The sequence below is a fragment of the Sciurus vulgaris genome (assembly GCF_902686455.1).
Source record: "Sciurus vulgaris genome assembly, chromosome: 13".
NCBI classification, from domain to species: domain Eukaryota; kingdom Metazoa; phylum Chordata; class Mammalia; order Rodentia; family Sciuridae; genus Sciurus; species Sciurus vulgaris.
In genome coordinates, this window is record NC_136474.1 from 26,156,011 (window position 1) to 26,178,486 (window position 22,476).

General features: G+C 50.2%; 1 protein-coding gene across 3 annotated transcripts in view; it reads left to right on the forward strand.

Moving 5' to 3' along the window:
* The window catches only part of PHF2 (PHD finger protein 2), a 93,860-nt gene that overhangs the window by 39,863 nt on the left and 31,521 nt on the right, over nt 1–22,476 (forward strand). For all 3 annotated transcript variants that reach the window (XM_079109065.1, XM_079109064.1, XM_079109066.1), the window contains exons 2-3: nt 11,022–11,107; nt 14,955–15,069. In XM_079109065.1, coding sequence (XP_078965191.1) covers nt 11,022–11,107; nt 14,955–15,069 — 201 coding nt within the window. The remainder of the gene's footprint in view (nt 1–11,021; nt 11,108–14,954; nt 15,070–22,476) is intronic.

A 22,476-nucleotide genomic window follows, 5' to 3' on the forward strand; every position in this document is an offset into this window, starting at 1 on the left:
GAGCTACACTTCTAGCCCAAGATCTGTTTTCTGTCTGTCTGTATATATACATGCATGTATGTATGTATATCTGGGAATTGAACCCAGGGCCATTCAACCACTGAACCACATCCCCAGCCCTTTTTAATATTTTATTTAGAAACAGGGTCTTGCTAGGTTGCTTAGGTCCTCATTAAGTTGCTGAGGCTGGCTTTAAACTCGTGATCCTCCTGCCTCAGCCTCCTGAGTCACTGGGATTACAGGCATGTGCCCCCACACCTGGCAAGATCTGTTGTTTTAAATGTCCTATTGTTTTAAATACTCTGTGTACGAGCACAGCATGACCTGGTTACCTGGCTGTTGCTGGCTTGAGATTTACATTGTTCCTAACTTTCATTATTTAAATAACCATGAATCAGTGTGTGTGTGGCTACATTCGGCCTAAGGTTTGTTGATGTGGAATTACTGAACTGAAAGACAACAAAAGAGCTGTCTTTTACAGCTCTTGCCTCGTGTGGCTGGAGTTCAGGAGGCTCCTTCCCAACTTAGTACCTGACGAGGGGGCCCAGTGCACCGCCCTCCATTCCCACCTGCGTCACGAGTTGGTTTGTGGAAAGAACTTTGCCAGAGGACCATTCCTAGGAATGATCGCTGCCTTCATGCACACCTGCCACCAAGCCCCTTCCACGGTGTGCAGTGAGTCCTGCTCCCGACGCCATGGAAGGGCCAAAGGTCAGGGGAGGGCTCTGCCTCTCCTCTCCTGGGATTCCTTCTTTTATCTGAGAGTCAACTTATAATTTAAAAAACTATCAAAACGAGGTTGCATGAACTGTGGTTCAGGGTAAACCAGGGCTCTTAATAGCAGTGAAAAGACTCTGGCTGCCGCTGCTTGTCCCTCTCACAGTTGATCCCATGCCTGATCTTAAGGCGTTAAGGAGTGTGACTGGTGAGGGGCGCCCTGGCTGCAGGCCAGGGTCAGGCTCCACCTTCCCTCCCTGGGCTCCTGGGCGGGACCCTTGAGCTCTGCTTGGAAGCAGCCCAAGACCATGTGAAGCCCTCAGGCATCTGTGCCCTCTGGTTGGCAGCTGGCCATGGCCTGTGGGCAGGCTGGCCCTGCTGGGAGCTGTCCCCCTACACGCCCGAGGCTGAGTCCCTATCCCCCGTGAGAAAGCCACTGCACCGTCTGCAGAGCAGGGATACCTGCACAAAAGTCACCTCCTCTCTGGGGCCTCCCTGCCAGTCCCACGAGAGGGTCTCAGAGCCGCGCCGAGCCGTAGTCAGGTGTTTATACGAGGAACTGAGTGTCTCCTGGGAGCAGACGAGCTTTGTGAGAGATCTGCGTTTGGAGATTCTCTTATCTCTTGTTACTGGGCTTCTGGCCCTAAATGAGCCTTAGCCTTCTTTGGAGTTGACTCAGTTTGTGGTGCTGGGGTCACAGATGGCTCAGGTGAGACAGGCCGGCCTCCCCTAGGGGTGCAACTGAGACAAGGCACCTGTACCTGTGTCGGCAGAGTGTGGCTCCCTTCCCCGTCCTCTCTGCAGGGGCCTCCCAGGGCCGAGGTGAGGTGTGGACTGATCACACCGACATGGACACACATGGACACACATGCACACACAGGCCTGGACACACGTGCATGCACACACAAGCCAGCACATCTGCCCGCGTGCATGGGCACACACACAGAGAGACACAAAGCACACACAAGGCACTCGCAGAGCACACGGATGTACACGGATTCTCACGCACACGCCATATCCTCGTTTCGTTTTGAGTTTTCCATTAACAGGAATCCTGCTGCGTTTTCTCCTGTAACGTGGATTTTTGCACTTACTGTATTGTGGATCTCTTGTCAGTCTGTAAAAATGGACTCCATTCTTTTTATTGTAAGTTAGTTTAGCAGCATCTCGGCCTGTTTGCGTATACTGTGTCTTTATATACTAACGTCTGTGTGTACAGGTGTGTGTCTGTGTGGGGGGCGTGTGTTAAGCCACGTCCTGGATTGCGTGCTCAGGTGCCTATTAGTGTCCCTGGGTCTCAGAGTCCTTCTGTGGCGGCACATTGGGAGCTGCCTCTCCAGTTGTCACCTTGGTACTTTGTTGGGACCTGCCTGTGCCCCCAGGGAACTATCGGGGGCTTCTCCTTGCTCAGGGTCATCTCATTGACTGCACAGTGCTTTTTTTTTTTTTCTTTACAGCTCTGAGGCCTGAATCTGTGTTTGGTCCTTGTCCCATGTCCCTCAGCTGTCATGGGCATGGAGACCCCTGCCTAGCCATATCCCAGCCCCCCCATCTGAGACCCTGGCTCTGGGCCTGTGGGCTGGTGCAAACCTCACCCTTCCACCGGTGCCTCTGTCCTGGGGATGAGCTGCTCAGTGCTCCCTGGGCGGGGAAGGAAGCCTCCATGGTCTGAGCTGGTGCCTGGGGTTGCCGACTCCCTGGGACATCACACAGGATGGAGTTGTGGAGGTGGCAGTGGACGGAGCGGGAGGGTCACGGCAGGTCCAGTTCGTAGGTGGCCCAGTGGCCTGTGCTCGGGCTCTCCCTGACCCAGGCCTGTTCTGCTGCTCTCTCCCAGGGCTGAGAAGGGAGAGCCAGCAGCCATTGTCTGTGGTGGACGTTGCTCTACTTGGGCTCCCACGGTGGCCGGGTGCTTTGGCGTGGAGTGCATGTCCTGGGCGATGTTCGTGTTTTGCCTGCCCCTGAAGCCTCTGGCACCCCTGGGTCCAGATGCCACCTCTCCCAGCTCCTGGACGTCTCCCCTCTTCCCTGGGTTGGAAAAGCAGGTGGCTCCCGGCAAGGCCTGAAGGGGCCCTGAGACTCCCTGTCTCTGCTCTTTCCCGGGGAGGACAGCTTACCTGCCTTGGCTCGTCAGAGGGGAGAGCAGGCGAGGCCCAAGGGCCCTGCTGCAGGGCACAGGTGACTGGTGGCCTGGTGCACTGAGCTGTCACCTCCCGTGAGGTCCTTCTGGGGGCTCATTCTTTACTGAGCCAGCGTTTCCCGCCGGGGGAGTGGCATTAAAATCAGACAAATCTGGCTGTTGAAACATTAGGTGGCCTACAAAGGGTGTCCTTCAGAGGACATGGGAGGCAAGGGCCACTGAGGAGTGGGCACTCGGGAGTTTCATGGAATCGTCACACAGGTTGGTCATCCGTGTGTCCACTCTGCCTTCATGAGGGCGGGAGGGGTTGGACTTGTGTTAGTGAGAACTGAATGCTTCTTTTCTGACGGATCATCCCACTAGGGACCACAGAGCAGTACCACTCAGCCACGTTTCCTGTTACTCAGTAAATAGTGTTGGATACTCACCAGGGATGCAGGGACCAACCATGGAGCCATGAAGCTGCCAAGCCGCATGCAGAATGTTAGTGTCCTTTGCTCCTGGCTTAAGAAAACTGTTTCCCACTCTGCTGGGGCTGTTGTTCTTAATCATTTCTCAGGGGCTCTTGGAAAGCTTTGACTTTGGGACAATACAGTAAAGTGACCAGCATCAGCAAATAGCCTACCTAAGAGGATGGTGGGGACCATGGTGGGATCTGGATCCTTGCATGGCCCTCTGTTCCTCAGCCTAGTTTGGGAAGCTTGGGTTTTACCTGTAGGTGGCTGTTGTCGGGGTTAGTGGCCTGGGCAGTAGGACCTGGAGTAGTGATCCAGGGTTAGGGTTCCCTTAGTGGTCTGCTCCTTCAGTGTGGTGGGAGAGCAGGAGGCCCCTGTGGTCACCCCTGGGCCAGCCCTGCAGGTACCATGCCTACCTCTGGCCCCCGCCCTGGCTGGCTCAGGTTGAGGGGGCATCAAGCCCTCAGTCCTGCAAGCTTATTTGGAGCAGAAGCAGAAACCCTCCTGCTGCCTCCACCTCTCCCTCTCTCTCTCTGTTGGAGCTTTTTGGTTATACGCAGCAGTTGGGTTCATCCAGACAAACTCGTGCCTGCTCACCCCCTCTCTTTCCCCCGTCGTTCATTCCCGGGAGCTCAAGGTGGCCGTTCTGGCTGAGGTGCGGCTGCCCGTGTCACTGTGCCATCAGTTCATTTCCTGGCAGCGTGGGGCGGTGGGTGGTGCTGGATGGAGCGGGCCTGGGTGCCCCATGGTGCAGGTGGATCCTCCCGTGGGTCTTTCTGTGACTGGCGCTCAGCCACAGTGCAGAGCACAGGGATGCTGCTAAGAGGGCCTGGAGTGTGTGGCCCTGTGTGCCAGCACCCACCTGCCCTCTGTGCCTGAGGTGCCTGGAACATGGACGTGCTCTGACCTCCGTGAGGACGGTGCGCCCAGTCCCAGTGCCGGCTGTCACCTGGTTGTGCCCTTGGGCCTTGGGAGGTGGGCTCATGCTGTCTGCCGTCTCAGAGTCGCGGGGATCTGCTGAAAGAGCCAGGACAGGCATGGTGGCAGCCGGGGCCGTGGAGCCCAGTGCTTTGGTGGGGAGGTGCGTCTGAAGAGCATGCTGGTTTCCATCCTTGTGGGGTGGCCTCGTGCCCAGACTCCCGTGTGGCTTTTAGACAGGGCAGTCCCCTGCTCACCTCTGGAGGCCACATGGAAAGCCCCTCCGCTGCTTCCGGGGTGCAGCTGCCCTGGGCTGTTGCAGACATGAACTTGCTGGGGACGTGCCTGGTATCTGGGGCATTTGGGGGCTTTCCACAGACCAAGGTGGTCCCAGCTCTGGGGCCGGCAGGAGGCAGCCAGCTCCTCTCCCAGCTGACTTATTCACTGTGAATAATGGTGATAATGACAGAGGTGCTGCTCTGTGCCTCCTTTGGACGTGGCCGAAGCTCAGGGTCATCGTGAGGGCGAGGTGTGCCCACGCCCTGGGCGGTCATGCTCCTGCCGGCACGTCCCGTCCAGGGCTCCTGGGGAAGCTGCTGACGTCAGTCGCGCTGGCCGTAAAGGTTCTCCACGGCACGAGTCAGCTTCGTCTTGACGGCCTGGAGCCTTGTTTGAATCCGGGCCGTTCTCTCTTTGCTTCCTCCTCAGTCTCTGCTTCCTGCGCGCGAGGACCGTCCCTGGCGCTCTGCTCTGGCTGGTGTCGTCCTTCGTGCCTGACCTTTTAGACGATCTGGACTTCACCTCAGTTTCTGGTTTGAGGTGGAGGCAGCTTTGTATTTTCAAAACCCTTTCCGAGGTCTCTTTCTGGGCCTCGGGCTCTGTGGCCAGACTCGCGACTGTGACAGCTCTGGCAGAGCCACCTGCAGAGGGACGAGGCCCTGGCGCCTGGGAGGGTTGCCTTGGTTCGTTGGGCAGTAGCAATGACCACTCCATCGATGGAGTGCTCTCTCTGGGTCGGGCCCACCTGTCCGGTTGCCTCCTTGATCTGCACCTGCGAATGCCCCAAGGGCAAGGGCGGCGCTGACCCCAGGAACAGAAGACTGGGCAGACGTTTACCCGCTTGTGCCCAGTTTCCCGAATAAACTGGGCTAATGGAGTAAATAATGCCCTCGCTGCAGTGTTGCCCCACGGTGGCAGAGTTCTCGGCCTGCGCCCGTCGAAGTCGGAGGACGGGGTTCGAGATGGTGAAGAAGGTGAGGCAGGTGGTGGTGGTGGAGATGCTGAAGGTGGTGACGATGGCACTGGTGGGGATGGTGACGAAGGTGATGGTGACGGTCATGATGGAGATCATCTCGGTGGTGACGTTATCACTCTCTCAGGGTTGGGTCTTTTTTCTCTCTTTTATTGAGCTAAAATTCACATAACTTAAAATTAACCTTTTAAAAGTGAGCACTTAGTCAGTAGCACTTAGTCCATCCTCAATGCCCGTATCTAGTTGCAGAACAATCCCCAGGGAGACGCCATCGCCCGTAAGCAGCAGCCTCCCACCCCCCTCGACGCGCTCCCGACCTGTGGCACCACTCCTGCGCCTCTCTAGACGGACCTGGTATGGACATATCTCATCAGTGGAATCACATGGTGTCAGCACTTGTGTGTGTGGCATTTTCCACTGATGTAGTTTTGAGATTCGTCCACATCGTAGGATGTACTCGAACGTCATTCCTTTTCAAGGTTGCATGATATTCCACTGTATATGGGAACACACATTGTTTATCCATTCATTTGTCATTGGTTGTTTGGGTTGTTTCCACTTTTGGTTATTGTGAATACCCTATTATTTGTGTATGAAGATTTTTTGAAGCCTATGCTCAGTTCTTTGGGGGATATACCTATGAGTGGAATTGCGGGAACATGTTGTAGTTTTTATGTGTATTTTCTGAGGAAACATCAAAGTTTTTTCCCGTGGTACCTGTGCCATTTTACATTCCTTGCACTGATGAATTGTAAGGGGTTACAGTTTTCCCACATCCTTGTAAATACTTTCCTTAAAAAAAAAACAAAAAAACTATAAAAGCGAATTTATAGCATGCTAGTGGGTATGAAGTGATATGTCATTCTCTAATAACAAGGAACAGTGAACATTGTTTCGTGTGCTTGTTAGCCATTTACAGATCTTTGGGAAAGTGTCTGTTGGAGTCATTTGTCCATTTTTAAGTTGGATCATTTGTCCTTTTATTGTTGAGCTGTAAGTGTTCTTTGTGTGGACGCTTGGGCCACATCTGGTATATGATTGGCAAACATTCCCTTTCATTCTCTCAGGTGCCTTTATTATTTTTTCATTCTGTTCTGTTGTCTCCTCCTCCTTCTCCTTCTTTTTTTTTTTTTTTGGTACTGGGAATTGAACGCAAGCGTCCTCTACCATTGAGCTATGTCCCTAGTCCTTTTTGGTTTTTCTTTTGAGACAGGGTCTTGCTAAGTTGCTGAGGCTGTCCTCCAACTTGTGATCCTCCTTCTTCGGCCTCCCGAATCACTGAAATTACAGGCCTGAGCCACTCTCACAGCGTTCTTTGATGTATACCAAACATTTAATTTCCATGAGGTCCAGTTTATCTGTTTTTTCTTTTGTTGCTCACTTTTTGGCATCATATCTAGGAACCCATTGCTAAATCCAAAGCCACAAAGATTTAGTCCATTTTTCTTCCAAGAGTTTTACAGTTTTGCCTCTTATCCTGAGCCTGTTGATTTGTTTTCAGTTAACTTTTGTATTGTGTGAGGTCAGTGTCCACGTCCATTCTTTGCATGAGGCTCTCGTTTGTTGAAGAGATTATCCTTGCTCCCCTTGAATGGTCTTCAACCCTTGTCAAAAATGACCTTGTATTAAGTTTTGAAATTGGGAAGTATAAGTCCTCTTTATTTTTCTTTTTGAGGATTGTTCTGGCTATTTGGGGTTCTCTACCATTCCATGTAAGTTTAAGGATAAAGCTTTTCCATTTCTGAGAACAAAGGTGTTGGGATTTTGTAGGAATGACATTGACTTTCTAGATTGCTTAGGTATTATTGCTAGCTTAACATTATTAAGTCTTCCAATCTGTGAACATGGGATGCATTTTCATTTATTTCTGCATTTTAATATTTCAGTGTTATACAACCTTGCATAACTCAGGTTAAGTTTATTTCTGAACAATTTATTTTATTTTTTCCAGAAGTGGGATTTGAACCCAGGGCCTCATGCATGTTAGGCAAGTGCTCTACTATTCCACTATAACCCTAGCCCTTTCTATTTTTTGTTTTGAGACAGGGTCTTGTTAAGTTGCTGAGGCTGGCCTTGAACTTTGATCCTCCTACCTCAGCCTCCCAAGTAGCTCAGGATTACAGGCATGCACCACTACCCCCGATTCTAAATATTTTTATCTTTCAGTGCTCTTATAATTGTTCTCTCAGATTTTATTTTCAAATTATTCTTTGCTAGCTTATAGAAATACAGCTAGTTTTTGTGTGTTGATCTTCTACGACTTCTGAATGTATTCGCTCCAGCAGGTTTTTAGGGTATGTGGAATCTTTAGGAATTTCTATAGGATTATGTCATGCAAATAAAGATCATTTTACATCTTCCTTTCCAATCTGGATGCTTTTAATTTCATTTTCTTTCCCTGACCGGGACTTCTCGCACTGCATTCAATAGACGTGGCAATAGCAGCCATCCTGTCTCACTCCTGGTCTTCTGGGGGACAGTTTCGGCCTCTCATCACCGTGCACAGCGTCACCATCGTGTAGAACATTAGCCATGGGTTTTTCACGTATGGCCTTTATCATCTGAGGGAGGTCCCTTCTATTTGGAGTTTGTGGAGTTGTTTTTTGTAATCATGAAGGTGTTGATTTTGTTAAAGGTCTTTCTAGCCACGGAGAGACCCAGCGGCGTGCGGTTTTCTTCGTGTGCTGCATCTTGGGAGAGAGGGGACCAGGGAGAGAGGCAGGCGTGCTGCCCAGGAGAGCGGGCCTGCTGCGCCAGCCTCCAGGGCAGGGCCGCAGGACACTTGCTTCCCCGCAGTCAGCTGCGGTGCCCCAGGGGTTGAAGCACTGGTTTCTTTCCCAAGTCCAAGGGCCCTGGCATCCCTGTGATAAATCTCGCTTGGTCGCAGTGTGCAGACCCCACAGGGTGCCGCCGGATTTTATTCGCTGGTGTTTTGTAGAGGATTTTATGCCAGCATTCCTGAGGGCTGTCGGTCTGTCGTTTCTGTGCAGGGTTTGCCTGACTTTTAGAGTCAGGAGGATGCTGAATTTATAAAATGAATTAGGAAATACTCCCTCCTCTTCTAATTTCTCTAGTTTGAGAGCATCGGTGGTGTTGAGTTTGTCGTTGTGGTGCTGGGGTTGGAACCCAGGGCCTCATGCCCGCCAGACAGGCACTGTACCACTGAGCTACCTCTCCAGCCCGGGATTGGCATTATGCATCTTCAAGTGTTTGATGGAGTTCGCTAGTGGTGGTTTTGGAGGTTTGTTTTTAGGAAGGTTTTCAATGACTGATTCAATCTCTTTATTTGCTATGGAATTGTGTAAGGTTTCTATTTTTTTTTTTCTTTTGAGTTACTTTGGAGAGTTTGTGTGTTCCTAGGAATTTGTTCGTTTCATCTAGGTTGCCTAATTTGTTGGCCTCTGCTTTCCCGTAGTGTTCTTTTACAATCTTTTTTTGTTTCCTTAGGGTCAGTAGTGCTTTCTGTAATTTGTGGTTTTAGTAATTTGAGTCTTCTCCCCTTTTTTTAGTTCAGTCTAGCTAGACTTATCAGAGAACCAACTTTTGGTTTGGTGGAGTCTCTAATGTTGCTGGGCTCATTTACATATATTTTACGTTCCCCTCCCAACACTCATATTGGAGGGCCCCTCATTTAGATGAGAGAACAAGCTCAAGGGATTTAAGATGTCAGGAAAAGTGTCCAATGGTTCAGACACAGAAGAGCACAGGTTCCCCTGGAGGTGAGTCCAGCCGCCCTCCGCGTCCCTCTCCAGGAACCCGTCAACCCTGTGACTCTGGTCCAAGGTGGCCTTGGCAGCCCTTCCTGGCATTGCCAAGGTGACTGAGTGGCCTGGATGGCTGGGCTGGGGAGTGCGGCCTGTGTCCTGAGCAGGCATGGGAGAGGAATGACATGCTCGATGGCCAGGTGTGAGGCCGGGTCCAACATCTGCACTGAAATATGCTGCTTTCAAAATGGCTCAAGTTTAGGCAGTCTGAGAGGGAAACCATCACCCTCTCCCACCCCTTGCCTGTCAGCGCCCAGTGGTCTGGCCACCTCTCCACGCTGTTCCTCTCTGTGTCCAATGATCATAAGCAGCTGGTAATTCACCTGTCCCCCCCCATGGTCTTGTCATTCCATTAGGGGGAGGGACACTATACATGTCCCCAAAGAAAACATGTACGCTGTTTCCAGTCTTTTTCTGACACATAATGCTGGACAGACATTGTGGTACCTGCAATGCTTCTCCTACGGATTTTCTCAGTGTCTGTCTGTTGGGGTGGATGCCCTGCCCAGGGGCTGTGCTGTGGGGACCTGGGGCTCCTGCCCAGCTTCGGCAGTGTGCCCTGCCCACAGGAATCATTCTGTCCCTGTTTCCTAGTCTCATCACCTTTACATTTTAGTGTTTTAAAAAAAAAATCTACTAATTTTTTAATAGCTACGAATCTATATCAGCACCATTGAGCCCCCAAATAAATAAATGAAATAAAAGAAAAAATTTAAAAGGTTATTCTAAATATGACTGAAAGTGGTTTAGGAAACCTGATTTTAATGGTTTGGGAGTGCCTGCCTCAGTCAAAGCCATCTGCTTGGGTACGTTGGTGGCTTCCAGATAGGTCGTTCCTCTGAACGCATGCTACACAGAAACCCGGCTCTGCCTTGGGGGAAAGGCGTTTTATACGATTCCGGCCGGTTTTCTTCACCCCTTGGTTCCCTCGGGCACGCCGAAGCGTCTTCCCAGTCTGCCGAGGGCTTTTCCTTGTGGGGGTAGCCTTCCCACGTCCCGCCCTTTATCAGCTGGAGTCTCATGTATTGCCTGCTGCAGATGCATGACACTTTTCTGTCACTTTGAGCCAAAAAAGTAGAAGACATCAGAATGGAACCATGCGTTTCCATCTTGCTGGGTCTGATACGCTAGAAGCTTTTGATGTTTCGGGTCGTGTCCTTTGATGCTCACTGTCCTCATTCCCTATGGCTTCAACCGGTGACCAGGCCAGTGTCTGCCTCACAGGCAGCTCCCCCTGGGCTGAGTGTCTGAGCAGGTTTGCAGGGCTCTGGAGGAACTCCAGGGAGGGAGGAGAGGTCACGGTTCCGGTGACCCAGGCGTCACCCCGAGCCCTCTGGGGTTCAACTGGGCAGTGGCCATGGAGTGACCTGCATGGGCTGCTGTGTGTATGTTCTGTCCCCCAGGCTGCCCCAGGGGAAGGCCTGGGGGTGACCTGGCTCTGAGATCCCCCTTCATCTTCTCTGAACCCTGGGTGACAGGCTGGTGGTGGCCTCGTTGAGGCAGGCCAGCTGGTTGTGCAGTCCATTCAGTGGGTCCACCTGGTGGTGGTCATGGCCGACACTGTGTCTGGGTCGGGGCTGCAGACCCACATCTAGGAGGGCAGCTCTGCAGCCGCCCCCAGCTCCCTCCCCAAGGACCACTGTCCCTGCACAACCCTGCTCTATCTGGCTTCAGCCCCCAGATGGTGAGCAGGGACCCTACCTCAGACTCGGTGGATGAAAGTCCCGGGCGCAGCCCTTGGATGTGGGCATAATGACCTGTTTCCCCCGTTTCAGCTGCGTTGGGGTGGAAGAGGAGGAGGCGCCAGACATCGACATTTACCACTGCCCGAACTGCGAGAAAACCCACGGGAAGTCCACCCGTAAGTACCTGGGAGGCCCCTCTCGCCATCTGGCATGGTGTCTGCTGTCTTGGCTGCGTGGAGGCCAGGGTTTCAGCCCTGGGACACTGGGGCTGAAACGCCCTGGGTAGCACCAGATGGCAGGACTCGAATGGCAGGAAACCCCTCCAGCCTAGCTTGCTGTCCCTTAGACCTCACCGGCCCCTGCTGATTGGCTCCTGCCCTCAAGGCAGCTGTGAAGACCCCCACTAGATTCAAGGCCCAGACAGGGGCCACACGATTGGCACCTGCAGTGGCCACACCAGCCTGAGTCTGGGGTGCAGACTTGGGAATTCAGGTGAATGATGATGAAGGATGTATCTGGGGCCCCCGGCTCAGCCCAGCCCTGCTCTGCTGTCCACTGCCAACAGTGGGCGCAGGTCCTCTTTGTGAGTGTTTGTGGGTGGGCTTTGCATGCTCTTCCAGCCACAGCACTCCTTCCTTTCCAGGGAATCTCAGAGGACCCTGTCTTTTGCAGAGCCTGCTGTCTGTGTGTCCGAGGCTTTCCCGCCCCTCCCCCTTCCTCTGGTCCCTCTCACATGCAGGGGCTCCTGGGGGGCTCCCAAGCACAGGCTCAGCTCACACTTTGCAGGTTCATCCATGTAGGTTTTGAGCTCCAAGGCCAAGCCTGGGTTGCAGGTGGGGAACAGAGCCATGTTCTGCAAGGACCTCAGGAGAGAAGCGGCCTGGGGACAGGACCAGGGTCACATATGTGCAAGTGTGGCCTCTGGGCTCCTGCCTGTATTGGTACTCACAGAAACTGAGGCTGGATGTGACCTTGGCTAGCTGGCTCATCACACCCCTGTTCCAGGCCCTGGGCTGGCTGAGCTGAGTGGGATGGGGCCCTGGGTAGGGTTGGGGTCTGGGTTGGATCCAGCTGCAACCTCTCAGCATCGCTCTCCTCAAGGTTTGTCCCTCCAGGTGCCTGGTTGCAAGCTGAGCGGCCAGACCCACCAGCTCCTGTGGGACGAGCCCTATAGACACAGCGGGAATGGAGGGAGGAGGCAGGCAGTGGGAGAAAGGCCCCAGCACTCTTGTTCTGGGGGTCCAGCCTGATCTAAGAGGAGCTTTGGCGGCTGGCCTGGCACTTGGTGAAGCTGGTGCTGGGTAGAGGGAGACCTCACTGCTCTCTCTTGGCCTCTCTAGGGCTTGGCCTGTGTGTTAGTCAGCTTTTTGCTTCTGTCACCAAACTACCTGAGATACACAATTTAAAGAGGAAAAGTTTATTATTTTGGCTCATAGTTTCCATCCATGGTTGGCTGGCTGCATTGCTCTGGGCCTGAGGTGAGGCATCGTGGTGGAAGGACGTGACAGAGAGGCACTGCTCAGCTCTTGGCAGCGAGGAAGCAGAGGTAGTGAGGAGAATAAGGGGCCAGGGACAAGATCTAGTCCCCACAAGCAAACCCCAGTGACCTGCTTCCTGCATGCATGCCCACCAGCCTACGTCCCCTCCTCCCAAGAATCCATTCAGCTTTCAATGGACTGATCTCCCTTGAGGTCACAGCCCCATGATCCGATCACTTCCCCCGAATCCCAGCTCTGGACATTGCTCCATTGGGGGATGTTCCAGATCTAAACCATACGGCCTGTGTCCATTGCTCTGAAGGTGGGGGCTGCACTGGTTCCAGATTTTGTGTCTTGCTCCCCAGCACGTCCTCAGCACCTGTTAAATGCCACCAATTCGTGGGTGAGTGAGGATGAGAAGTCCGGGGTGCTTTCTGAACTCTAGGCTAAGGGTGTGTCTGGGGATGCTGCAGGAGTCTTAAGCTGCCTTCCTCCCCCTTTCCTTTCCCTTGGCAGCATTGGGACAAGCTATTACCCTTCATTCTGGCGATTGCTTCAAAGCAGCAGGGTAGGAAGAATTATTCCTGGGTCCTAGACACCCTGCTGAACCCCCCTGGAGAGCTCAGGGCCTCCTTGTCTTTATAACAGGAACCAGGCCTTCTGCCTGAACCCAGGGCTGCACCATGGGGCCTGGGAGGGGCCAGGGCGGAGCCGGGTTGGCATCAGGAGACCCCCGGAGGTACTTCCTTGGGGTGTAGGATCTACCTACTTCTCAGGGGCTCCTGATGAGAGTACTTGGAGGGATGTTGGGCACTGCTCTGTGCACAGGGGTCACCTGAGAAGAGCTTCCAGACTTTTAGGGAAAAAGACTTGGAAGCCGCAGGCCAGGGCTCCTGATTTGACAGTCAGCGCGTGTTCCAAGGTGTCTTTGCTTGGAGACTCTTGTGAGTCTAGCTGGGGGAGGCTGGTGGTGGGGTGCATAGTTGAACAGGTTACCCACATTGATGAGCACACAGTGTTGATGTCTAGCACCCCTGGGTGTCCCATGAAACACCTTTTACTCAGTGGTGACAATCCATCTGCTATGGGATGCATGTATACCCACCCTGCCTGGGTCCCACCCCTGTGCCTAGGGAGAGTTTGGGCCACGGTTTGGTCATCAGCTAAGACCTCACATGCAAGTGCCCCTTCCCATCTCCTGCAACCCAGCCCCTAGGGAGCAATATATGCACGTGTGTGTTTGTGAGTGTGCAGATATATGGGTGTGTGGGTGTGTATGTGTGTGTGTATGCTTGCATTTTTGTTTGTGTGTGTGTGTGTGCACTACAGTGGCTGGTGTATTAGTCCATTAGAGCTGCTGTAACAAAATACCAGAGACTGGGTGGCTTAAATAACAAAATTTATTTCCCATCACTCTGGAGACTGGGAAGTCCAAGATCAAGGCTCTGGCAGATTCGGTGTCTGGTGAGTGTCCTCCTGTTCCTGGTTCAGCCTGTGATTCTGTGCTGGGAGCCGTCTGGAGGCCCCAGGCCTGCCTCCTCCCTTCCTGCCCCTGCTGCTCCGGCCTGGGCTAGGGCTTGCAGTGGACATTGCAAGGACAAGAGGGAGCCATGTCTGTGGCCAGGCCACCAAACTTCACCCTCTCTTTATGGAGGCCACCGTGGTGGGGATTGTGGGGCCCTTCCCCGAGCTGCCCACTGTCCTGATGTGTTCCTTGGACTGATTTTGGCCTGTGAACCAGGGCCCCACAGGTTTATCTGACCAACACAGTTTTGGTGTAGGGGCCTCAGGGTTCCCAGACTGCATCTTGGCAAGATGTCCTATGTGACAAAGGCACAAGAGAAGCAGGGAAGTTCTGCAGTCTCCGCAGCTCTGAATTGCAGCTTTGTGACAATATGGTTACTAAAATGGTCAAACTTTCTTTCCCATCTCTGTCACCATCATGCCCTGCGGGGTTGGGGTGAGAGCCTGTTTGTCCCTGGTCCATCCTCACCTGCTCAGAGGGATACCGAGGGCTCTAGTGCTGGGCTTTGGGGACACCTGCACCCCCATACCCCAGGCCATCTTTAGGGATGTGTTACAGGGGAGGGATGCACGCTGCCTGGGAGGAGAAGAGATGAGGGTCACCTTGGTGGTGGCTGTCAGGGGACAAAGGTCCCAGCAGGGAGGTGACAGGGCCTTGGTATGGGGGGGCAGGCAGAGGTGTCATCCAGCTCTGGGATGGTGGTTCCTTGACTAGGGACCTTGCAGGAGGTGTCCCAGCTTCTGGATCAGAGTGATGGCTGGTGGCTACCTTGGGTGACACTGTAGTTGGTGACCCCCGAGGCTGGTGGGGGGGCAGACTCCGTGTGCCTGTGTGTGTTGGGGGTAAGGGCAAGGAGGGGCTGCGTGTGGGAGGAGGGGGTGTCTGAGGCCTGAGCTTTGCCGTGCTCACGGGCTCCCTAGCTTCTTCCCAGCCCTGGAATGATTTGCGGGGTGTGAGGTCCCGGAGTCGGGTTGCACTTGGTGACATGCCCCCCTGTCCTGTCCCGCCCTCCTCTAACAGTGAAGAAGAAGCGGACTTGGCACAAACACGGTCCGGGGCAGACGCCTGACGTGAAGCCCGTGCAGAACGGCAGCCAGCTCTTCATCAAGGAGTTGCGGAGCCGGACCTTCCCCAGGTGGGGCCCAGGGAGGGTGGGGGGCTCCCCACAGAGTCAGGTCCCTCCCTACCTCCTTGCCTCCTCCCTCCATCTGTCGCCACCTGCAGCCAGTGTCCATGTGCTTAGTCCCTATTGGTCCTTCTGACTCTTGCTGGGGCTCCCTCTTCCAGCAGAGTGGGGAGTGATCATGATTGTTCTGGAGGTCACAGAGCCCCAAGGGTGGTGGTGAGGGGACAAGCATGACCCTTATTCCTCTGGGCAGAAGGCACCCTTCCTGCTAAGCGCTCTATCTTCATGTCACTCCTGTGGGCCGCTTTCCCTCTTTGGTACGAGGGATTGAACCGAGGGGTGCTTTCCCACTGAGCTAGATTCCAAGCCCTTTTTATGTTTTGAGACAGGGTCTCACTAAATTGCTTAGGCCTCAGCCTCCTGAGTCGCCGGGAGTACACGCGTGTGCCACTGCACCTGGCTCCTTGGGTTTCTTTAGCCCTCCTTGCTTCCCATGTGGCCAGGAGGCCAGTGCCTTGAGGCTGTGGCATGGAATGGTCCCTGGTGAGAAAGGGCATTTACAAGAGGCCCCTCGGAGCCACCATGGGTGTGAGTTGGTTTCTGTATGTCAGACAAAATCTTATTTTTTCTTCTTCATCCTGGAAGGATAATTTCACTAGACAAAGCGTTTTATGTTGTGGATTTTTCTTTTGACACTTTAAATATTTTCCCCCAACTTCTTTCTTGTTTGTGTGATTTATGATGAGAAATTCAATGTCACCTTATCCTTGCTCCTCTGTGTGTAAAGTGCTTTCTTCTTTGGGTTTCTTACTTTTATCTTTTCTTCCCTTTGTTTGGCCAGAGAGAGAATTCACAGACCATAATCCATCCATTTAAAGTGCACAGTTCTGTGGTTTGTGGTGTGTTCACGATATGTACATCTTCACCAGTTTTAGAATATTTAAATCACCCCAGAAAGAAATCCCACGGCGTTTATCTCTCACCCTTATCTTCTATCTCCCTGCCACACAACCCTAAGCAACTACTAATCTACTTTCTTTTCTCTATATATTTGCTTCCTGTGGACATTTCATATCAACAGAACTGTTCAGTATACGACTGGCTTCTTGTGTTCTGCGTCCTGTCTTCAAGGTTCACCCAGGTTGTAGCATGGGTCAGTGCTTTCTTTCTTTGAATGGTTGGATAATGTTCCATCAGTGCCATCTCCTTATCCATTCACCAGGTGATGGGCGTTTGGGTTGTTTCTGCGTGTACACGTTTTTGTGTGGTCATGTTCTCATTTTTTAGGAGTGTTATTGCTAGGTTGTGTGGTTAACTCCATGTATAATTGTTTGAGCAATTGCCAGACCATTTCCCAGAACGGCTGTAAAATTTTACATTCCTGCAAGCAGTATATGAAGCTTCTGACTTTTCTACATCCTCACTAGGATTTGTTATTGTTTAACTTTTTGATTCTGACCTTCCTAGTGGATGTGATATGTTATGTCATTGCATTTCTCTAATGATGAAAGATGTGGAGCATCATTTTATGTGATTATGGAACTTTGTATGTTCTGGAGAAATGCCCAGTGAGATTCTTTGCCTGTTTTATTTTTTATTTTGGGGGGGGCATTATAAAGGTTTCTTATAATATATATATGATTTGCAAATATTCTCACTTATTCTGTGGGTTGTCTTTTGTTCTCTCTCAATAGTGTCCTTTGAAGCAGAGAAGTAATTTTGATGTTGTCCAGTTTATCTAAACTTTTTTGTTACCTGTGCATATCCAAATCCATGGTCATGGATTCATAACTAAGAATTTGGTCATGAGGATTTATCCTTGTGTTCTTCTAAAAGTTTTGTCGTTGTAGCGTTTACAGTTTATTCTTTAATATATTTGAATTAATTTTTATATATGGTGTGAGGCAAAGATCTAACTTTATTTTTTTGCAAGTGGTTATCCATTTGCCCCAGTATCTTTTGTTGAAAAGACTATTCTTTTACTGTTAAGTGGTCTTGAACCTGTTTCAAAATCAATTTTCCATAGACATACATGTTTATTTCTAGATGCTAATTCGATTTCACTGGTCTGTTTGTCCTCGTGCCAATACCACACAGTCTTTTTTTTCTTCTTCTGATTATTATTTTATTGGCACATGCTATTGTGGCATTTTTGCACATACATGAAAACCTAATTTGTTCAATTTCATCATACCTTGTACCCCCTTCCCTCTTCCCTCCCTCCACCCCCATATTGATTACTGAAGTCATAGGAAGTTTTAAAATCAAGAAGTGTGAAGCAAAGTATGACTTTGCTTTTCTTGTTCATGGTTATTTTGGTCATTCTGGGTCCTGTCCTTTACATTTTACTAAGATCAACTTGTCAATTTCTACAAAGCAGCCACCTGGGATTCTGAAAGGACTGCTTTTGATCTATAGATTACTTGCAGAACTTTCCTGTCTTAACCATGTTAAATCTGGGGCATGAACATGGGATGCTTTTCCCTTTGTTTGGATCTTTTAAGATTTCTTTCAACAATGATTTGTAATTTTCTAAGTTTTGGACTTCTTTGGTTAAGTTTGTTTTGTTCTTTTTCATGATCTTGTAAATGGAATCATTTTATTTTCAGATTGTTCGTTGCTAGTCTACAGAAATATATTTGATCTTTGTGGATCTTGTATCCTCAACTTTGCAGACTAATCTGTTAGCTCTAATTTTTTTTTTTTTTTTTTTTTTAATGAATCCCTTAGGATTTTCTCTATATAAGATCCTGTGATTTGAAAACAGAGATGATTTTACTTCTTTCTTTTCTTTTTGATCTGGGTGACTTCTATTTCTTTTTGTTGCCTAATTGCTCTCTCTGGCTTTGGAACCTCCCTATGATGCTGAGTGGAAGGGGCAGAGCAGGGGTGATCGGGGCTCACCAGAGCTGTGAGCATGCCGCCTCAGCGGGCTCCAGTTCCCAGCTTGGGCCTGGGGCACCGAGGCAGCCTCCGCTTCCTGCAGTACTTACTTACCCAGAGCTTAGTCTTAGCAACAGGCCGCTGGGGCAGTTGGAAATCCTGCTCCTCCAGGAGGAAAGAAGCCCTGGAGCTGGGAGCAGGCGAGGTGGAGCCTGCATTCCTGGCTGAAGGAGTGCAGAGTGGGATCTCCATCTTGCTGGCAGTGGAAGGTGGAGGGAGGGAAAGGTCTTTATTGAAATGTCACAGCCTTTCTTAATGTCTTTTTACAGATTTTCTTCATTTGCAAATGAAGAGATTTTGAATAATTGCTTTGTAAATCATTTCCCCCAGCTCCCCTATCATGCTAGGAATTGACCTCTCTCCTCTGGTTTCTTTCAAAACATTATGTTTGTCTTTGGTTTTTCTGCAGTTGGAATATGATATGCCTTGGTGCAGATGTTGGCTGAGCCCTCTGGATATGTGTGTCATGTCTGCGATGCAGTAATATTCCCAGCCGTTGCTACTTTAAATACTTTTTCTGCTTCTTTATCTCTTTTCCTTCTGATATTCCCATTGTGCATATGCTATGCTTTTTGTAATTATCCTGCATTTCTTAGATACGCTGTTCTTACCCCCACACCCCCTTCCTTTCCTGTTTTCTCTTTGCTTTCCAGGTGGTGAGTTTTCATTGACCTCACTTCAAGCCCATCCACCTTTCCCCTGCGGTGTCTGATCTACTCAGGAGCCCACCCAGACAGCTCTGTGGCTGTTACCTTGCTTTCCTCTCCACCCTCTCTATTTTGTAGCAGTTGCTTCTGGTTCTTTCTTATTTCCCTCTTTCTGCGTTTATTATCCTTTTACACTTACATGTTGTCCCTTCTATTAGTGCTCCTCACGCGTTAACCCCAGTCAATCTAAATTGACTCTGATAATTCTAACATCTGTGCTGAGTTATGGTCTGGTTCTTGCTTTTGTCTCTGCAGACGCTGTTTGTTTGTTTTTCCTTTTAGTATACTTTGTAATTTTTTGCTGAAAGCTGGGCGTAGTGTGTTGGGTAAGAGGAACTGAGGTGATGTGGCTTTCAGCGTGAAGTTCGAGCGTGAAGTTGGTGTTAATCTGGCCAGGGTTGGGGCCATGTTAAATCTGCTGTAGCGCTAGGTGCAGAGGCTTCACTTATTCTAGTTTCATGTTTGTTTGTTTCCCCCTGTTTTCTTTGTGTTTCCCTAAGATTTCCTGATTCAGTCATCTGTCTTGCAGCTCTGTTATGATCAACTTGCTATGCTAACGTACGCTGTTTTTACTGGACACAGGTGTGTTTGCTCTCTACTCAAAAGCCAGTAGTCGAGAGAAGAAAGTTGGAGGAGGGGAAGTCAGGTTTATTCAAGGCCCAGGCCTGAGAGGATAGAGGGGACTGTCACCCTTGGCACTCCCATTTTGGGGATCTCGAGTGCACAGAAGGGCTTTTATAGAGGAATGGAAGGATGTGCAGAGGGACAGTGGGCAGAAAGGTTACATCCTGAGCAGGGTCTTCACCATCTTGGTCACGTGTCCCCCGGCCTCTCTTCCCCCCTTGATTAAAAAGTTGCAATCGACCTTAACCCCCTGGGTCTAGTTACAAACATATTTTCTGCACCTTAAACACACAGCAGTTGGCTGTGTTTGTTGATGCACAGAATTAAAGAATAAGGAGGGCCCTGTTACACCTGCAGATGTTATCTGAGAGTCCCCAGATGTTCTGGGTTCTTTAAGCTTGGAGTCACAGTTATAGCTAACTGTGACTATAAAGTTACAGTTGTGGAAGTGTGTGTTAACCGTAACGAAAGTTAGGTGCTGCTCTTCTTTAGAATTTAGAATGCTAGGCACAGGGAGGAGAAGGGACTCTGCAGAGGACAACTCCCCAAGGAGCAGCCACTGTTGTGGTTTGTCAACTAAGAAATCATGACCAAGGTTCAAATAAAAGCAAAGGCATTTCTACTGAGGTGCAGAATAGATCTGCAAATCAGAAAATAGAATTTCAGTTTGACCACGCTCATTCCTCTGAGGGAAAGTTGGCTTGGGCTTGTGTAACCAGGAGAGCTGGAGGCAGACACAACTCGGTGCTTGTCCATCGGTGGGCCACTGGAATGCCCAGGTCAGGCGGCCAAAGCGGGTCACTCTGGGTTTCCCAAACCTTGCAAGGTATTGCCAGGTTCTGGAAAAATTTTCTTTCTAGCTGATTCAGTTCCCCACCGCTCTTTGCGGCAATACTCCTCCCGTTAGTAAATCTCTAAGTCTTTCACTTTGTCCGTCTACAGCCTTTTGGACTTTTATTTTATCAGGTGGTAAGGTCGTGGGGAAGGGACAGGTTCTTTAATTTCATGATTACTTCTCAGTGTTTTAGTTGGCCTGAGTTTCTGGGCTGTGACCTTCAGAAGCATTTCTCAGTTCCCTGCGCCATCCTTACCTGAGATGGGAAGGCTACAAGGGGCTGGAATTGGTTAATATCCCTTCTTCCTGTCATATGAGTCTGGAAAATGATTTCCCCTGCATGGCAGATTTTTGTTACCGAGAACACTCTAGGTGTATTTTAAAATTATTTCTTTTCCTTTTCCCCTGCCTGAGTCAAGAGGAATTTTTTTTTTTTTTTTTCCTTTTTGGTTACCAGGGATTGAACCCAGGGGTGTTTAACCACATCCCAGACCCTTTTTAAATTTTTTATTTAGAAACAGGTTCTCACTAAGCTGCTTAGGGTCTCACTAAATTGCTGAGCCTGGCTTTGAACTTTCGATCCTCCTGCCTCAGCCTCCCAAGCCGCTGGGATTATAGGCAGGGACCCCCACACCTGGCTAAGGGGGATCTTGACCTGCAGAACTTGGTAGTTTAACTCCTAAGATGGTCTACACTCAACTTCTAGCTGTCTGTCAAAAGTTACCAGGTGGGAATTCCCATCATTAGCAGCTTCTGCTTCGAGGGAGGCAAGTCTTCCTATGATTTTCTTTCTTTTCCTGTCTCCCATATTTGGTGGTGGTTATTTCCCCATAGCCCCAATTCCCTGATGAATCCGAGGAAAGGTGTTGATTTTTTTATTGTGAGGATGGGAGCAACAGCTTCCAAGCTCTTTATTTGTTGGGGTTGAAACCCGAAGTCGAACTCCTCACTGTTGAATCACCTCATGTTAATTGGGTTATGTATCTTTGTATAATTAAGTGTATGAAGTCTTTATATATTCCAGCTGGGCACGGTGGCACACACCTGTAATCCCAGCAGCTCAAGAGGCTGGGGCAGGGTTGCAAGTTCAAGGCCAGCCTTAGCAACTTAGCCAGGCCCTAAGCACCTTAGCAAGACCCTCTCTCAAAATAAAAAATAAAAAGGGCTGGGGATGTGGCTCAGTGGTTTAAGTGCCCTGGGTTCAATCCCTGGTCCAAAAAAAGAAAAAAAAAAAAAAAAAAGTCCTATACATCTTTATGTATCCCAGATGCTCACCGCTTTTCAGATTTTCTCTCCCCTTCTATGGGTCCTCTCTTTGATTCCTTGGTAGTGTCCTTTGAGCCACTGAAGTTTCGATTTTGATGAAGTTCAGGTTCTCTGTTGTTCATGCTGCAGGTGCCAGGAAACATCACCTCCCACGAGGCCTTGAGCACTGACGCTTGGCCTTCTACGGTTTTGTTGTCGTGGCTTTTACATTTATGTCTTTGGCTCATTTTGCTCTGACTTCTACGTATTGCGAGGTGGGGGTCCTGCCATTCCCCTGCAGGCAGAGCCCCGGTTTTCCCAGCTCCTCTCCCCGAGAAGACCGCCCTTTCCCCGTGATCTGTCTGGCGCTGTGGTTGCAAAGCTCTTACCCGCAGACGTGAGCTTTGATCCCGGGCTCAGTGTCGTCCATGGCTCTGCATAGCTCTTCGTATGCGTGTGCGTGCGGTTGTCATAAGCTTTGCAGTGAATTCAGAAGTTGTGAGGTGTCCTCCACCACGTCCAGGCTGCCTCGCATTCCATTCAGCATTCCAAGTTTGGGTAGGAATTATCGGACTGCAGAGCAGCATTCCATCCTTTGTTTTTCCTTTTTTCTTCTCTTCTTTCATTTTCTTCTTTCTCTCGCTTTCTCTTTCGCTCTCTCTCTCTCTTTTGGAAGCCCTGGGAATTGAACCCAGGGACACTCTACCACTAAACTACATGCCCGCCCCTTTTCATTTTTTCTTTTGAGAAAAGGTCTCACTGAGTTGCCCAAGCTGGCCTCAAACTTGTGATCCTTCTGCCTCAGCCTCCCAGGGAGCTGGGATTACCAGTGTGCACCACCATGGCTGGCTCCATTGTTTCTTGAATCCTACTGCTTCCTTCTATTTTTGATTTCCTTCTAGTTGAATGATAGCCTTTACTCGTTCTTTTAGCAAAAAGCCTATGAAAAATATACAGTTTTTGTCTGATGGTGTTCTCATTTCATCCTTATTCTTGAATGATTCTAATATTCTGAAATTGATCTCTAGTTCTAGAGTTAAAGTTATTTTCCTTTTACTCTTT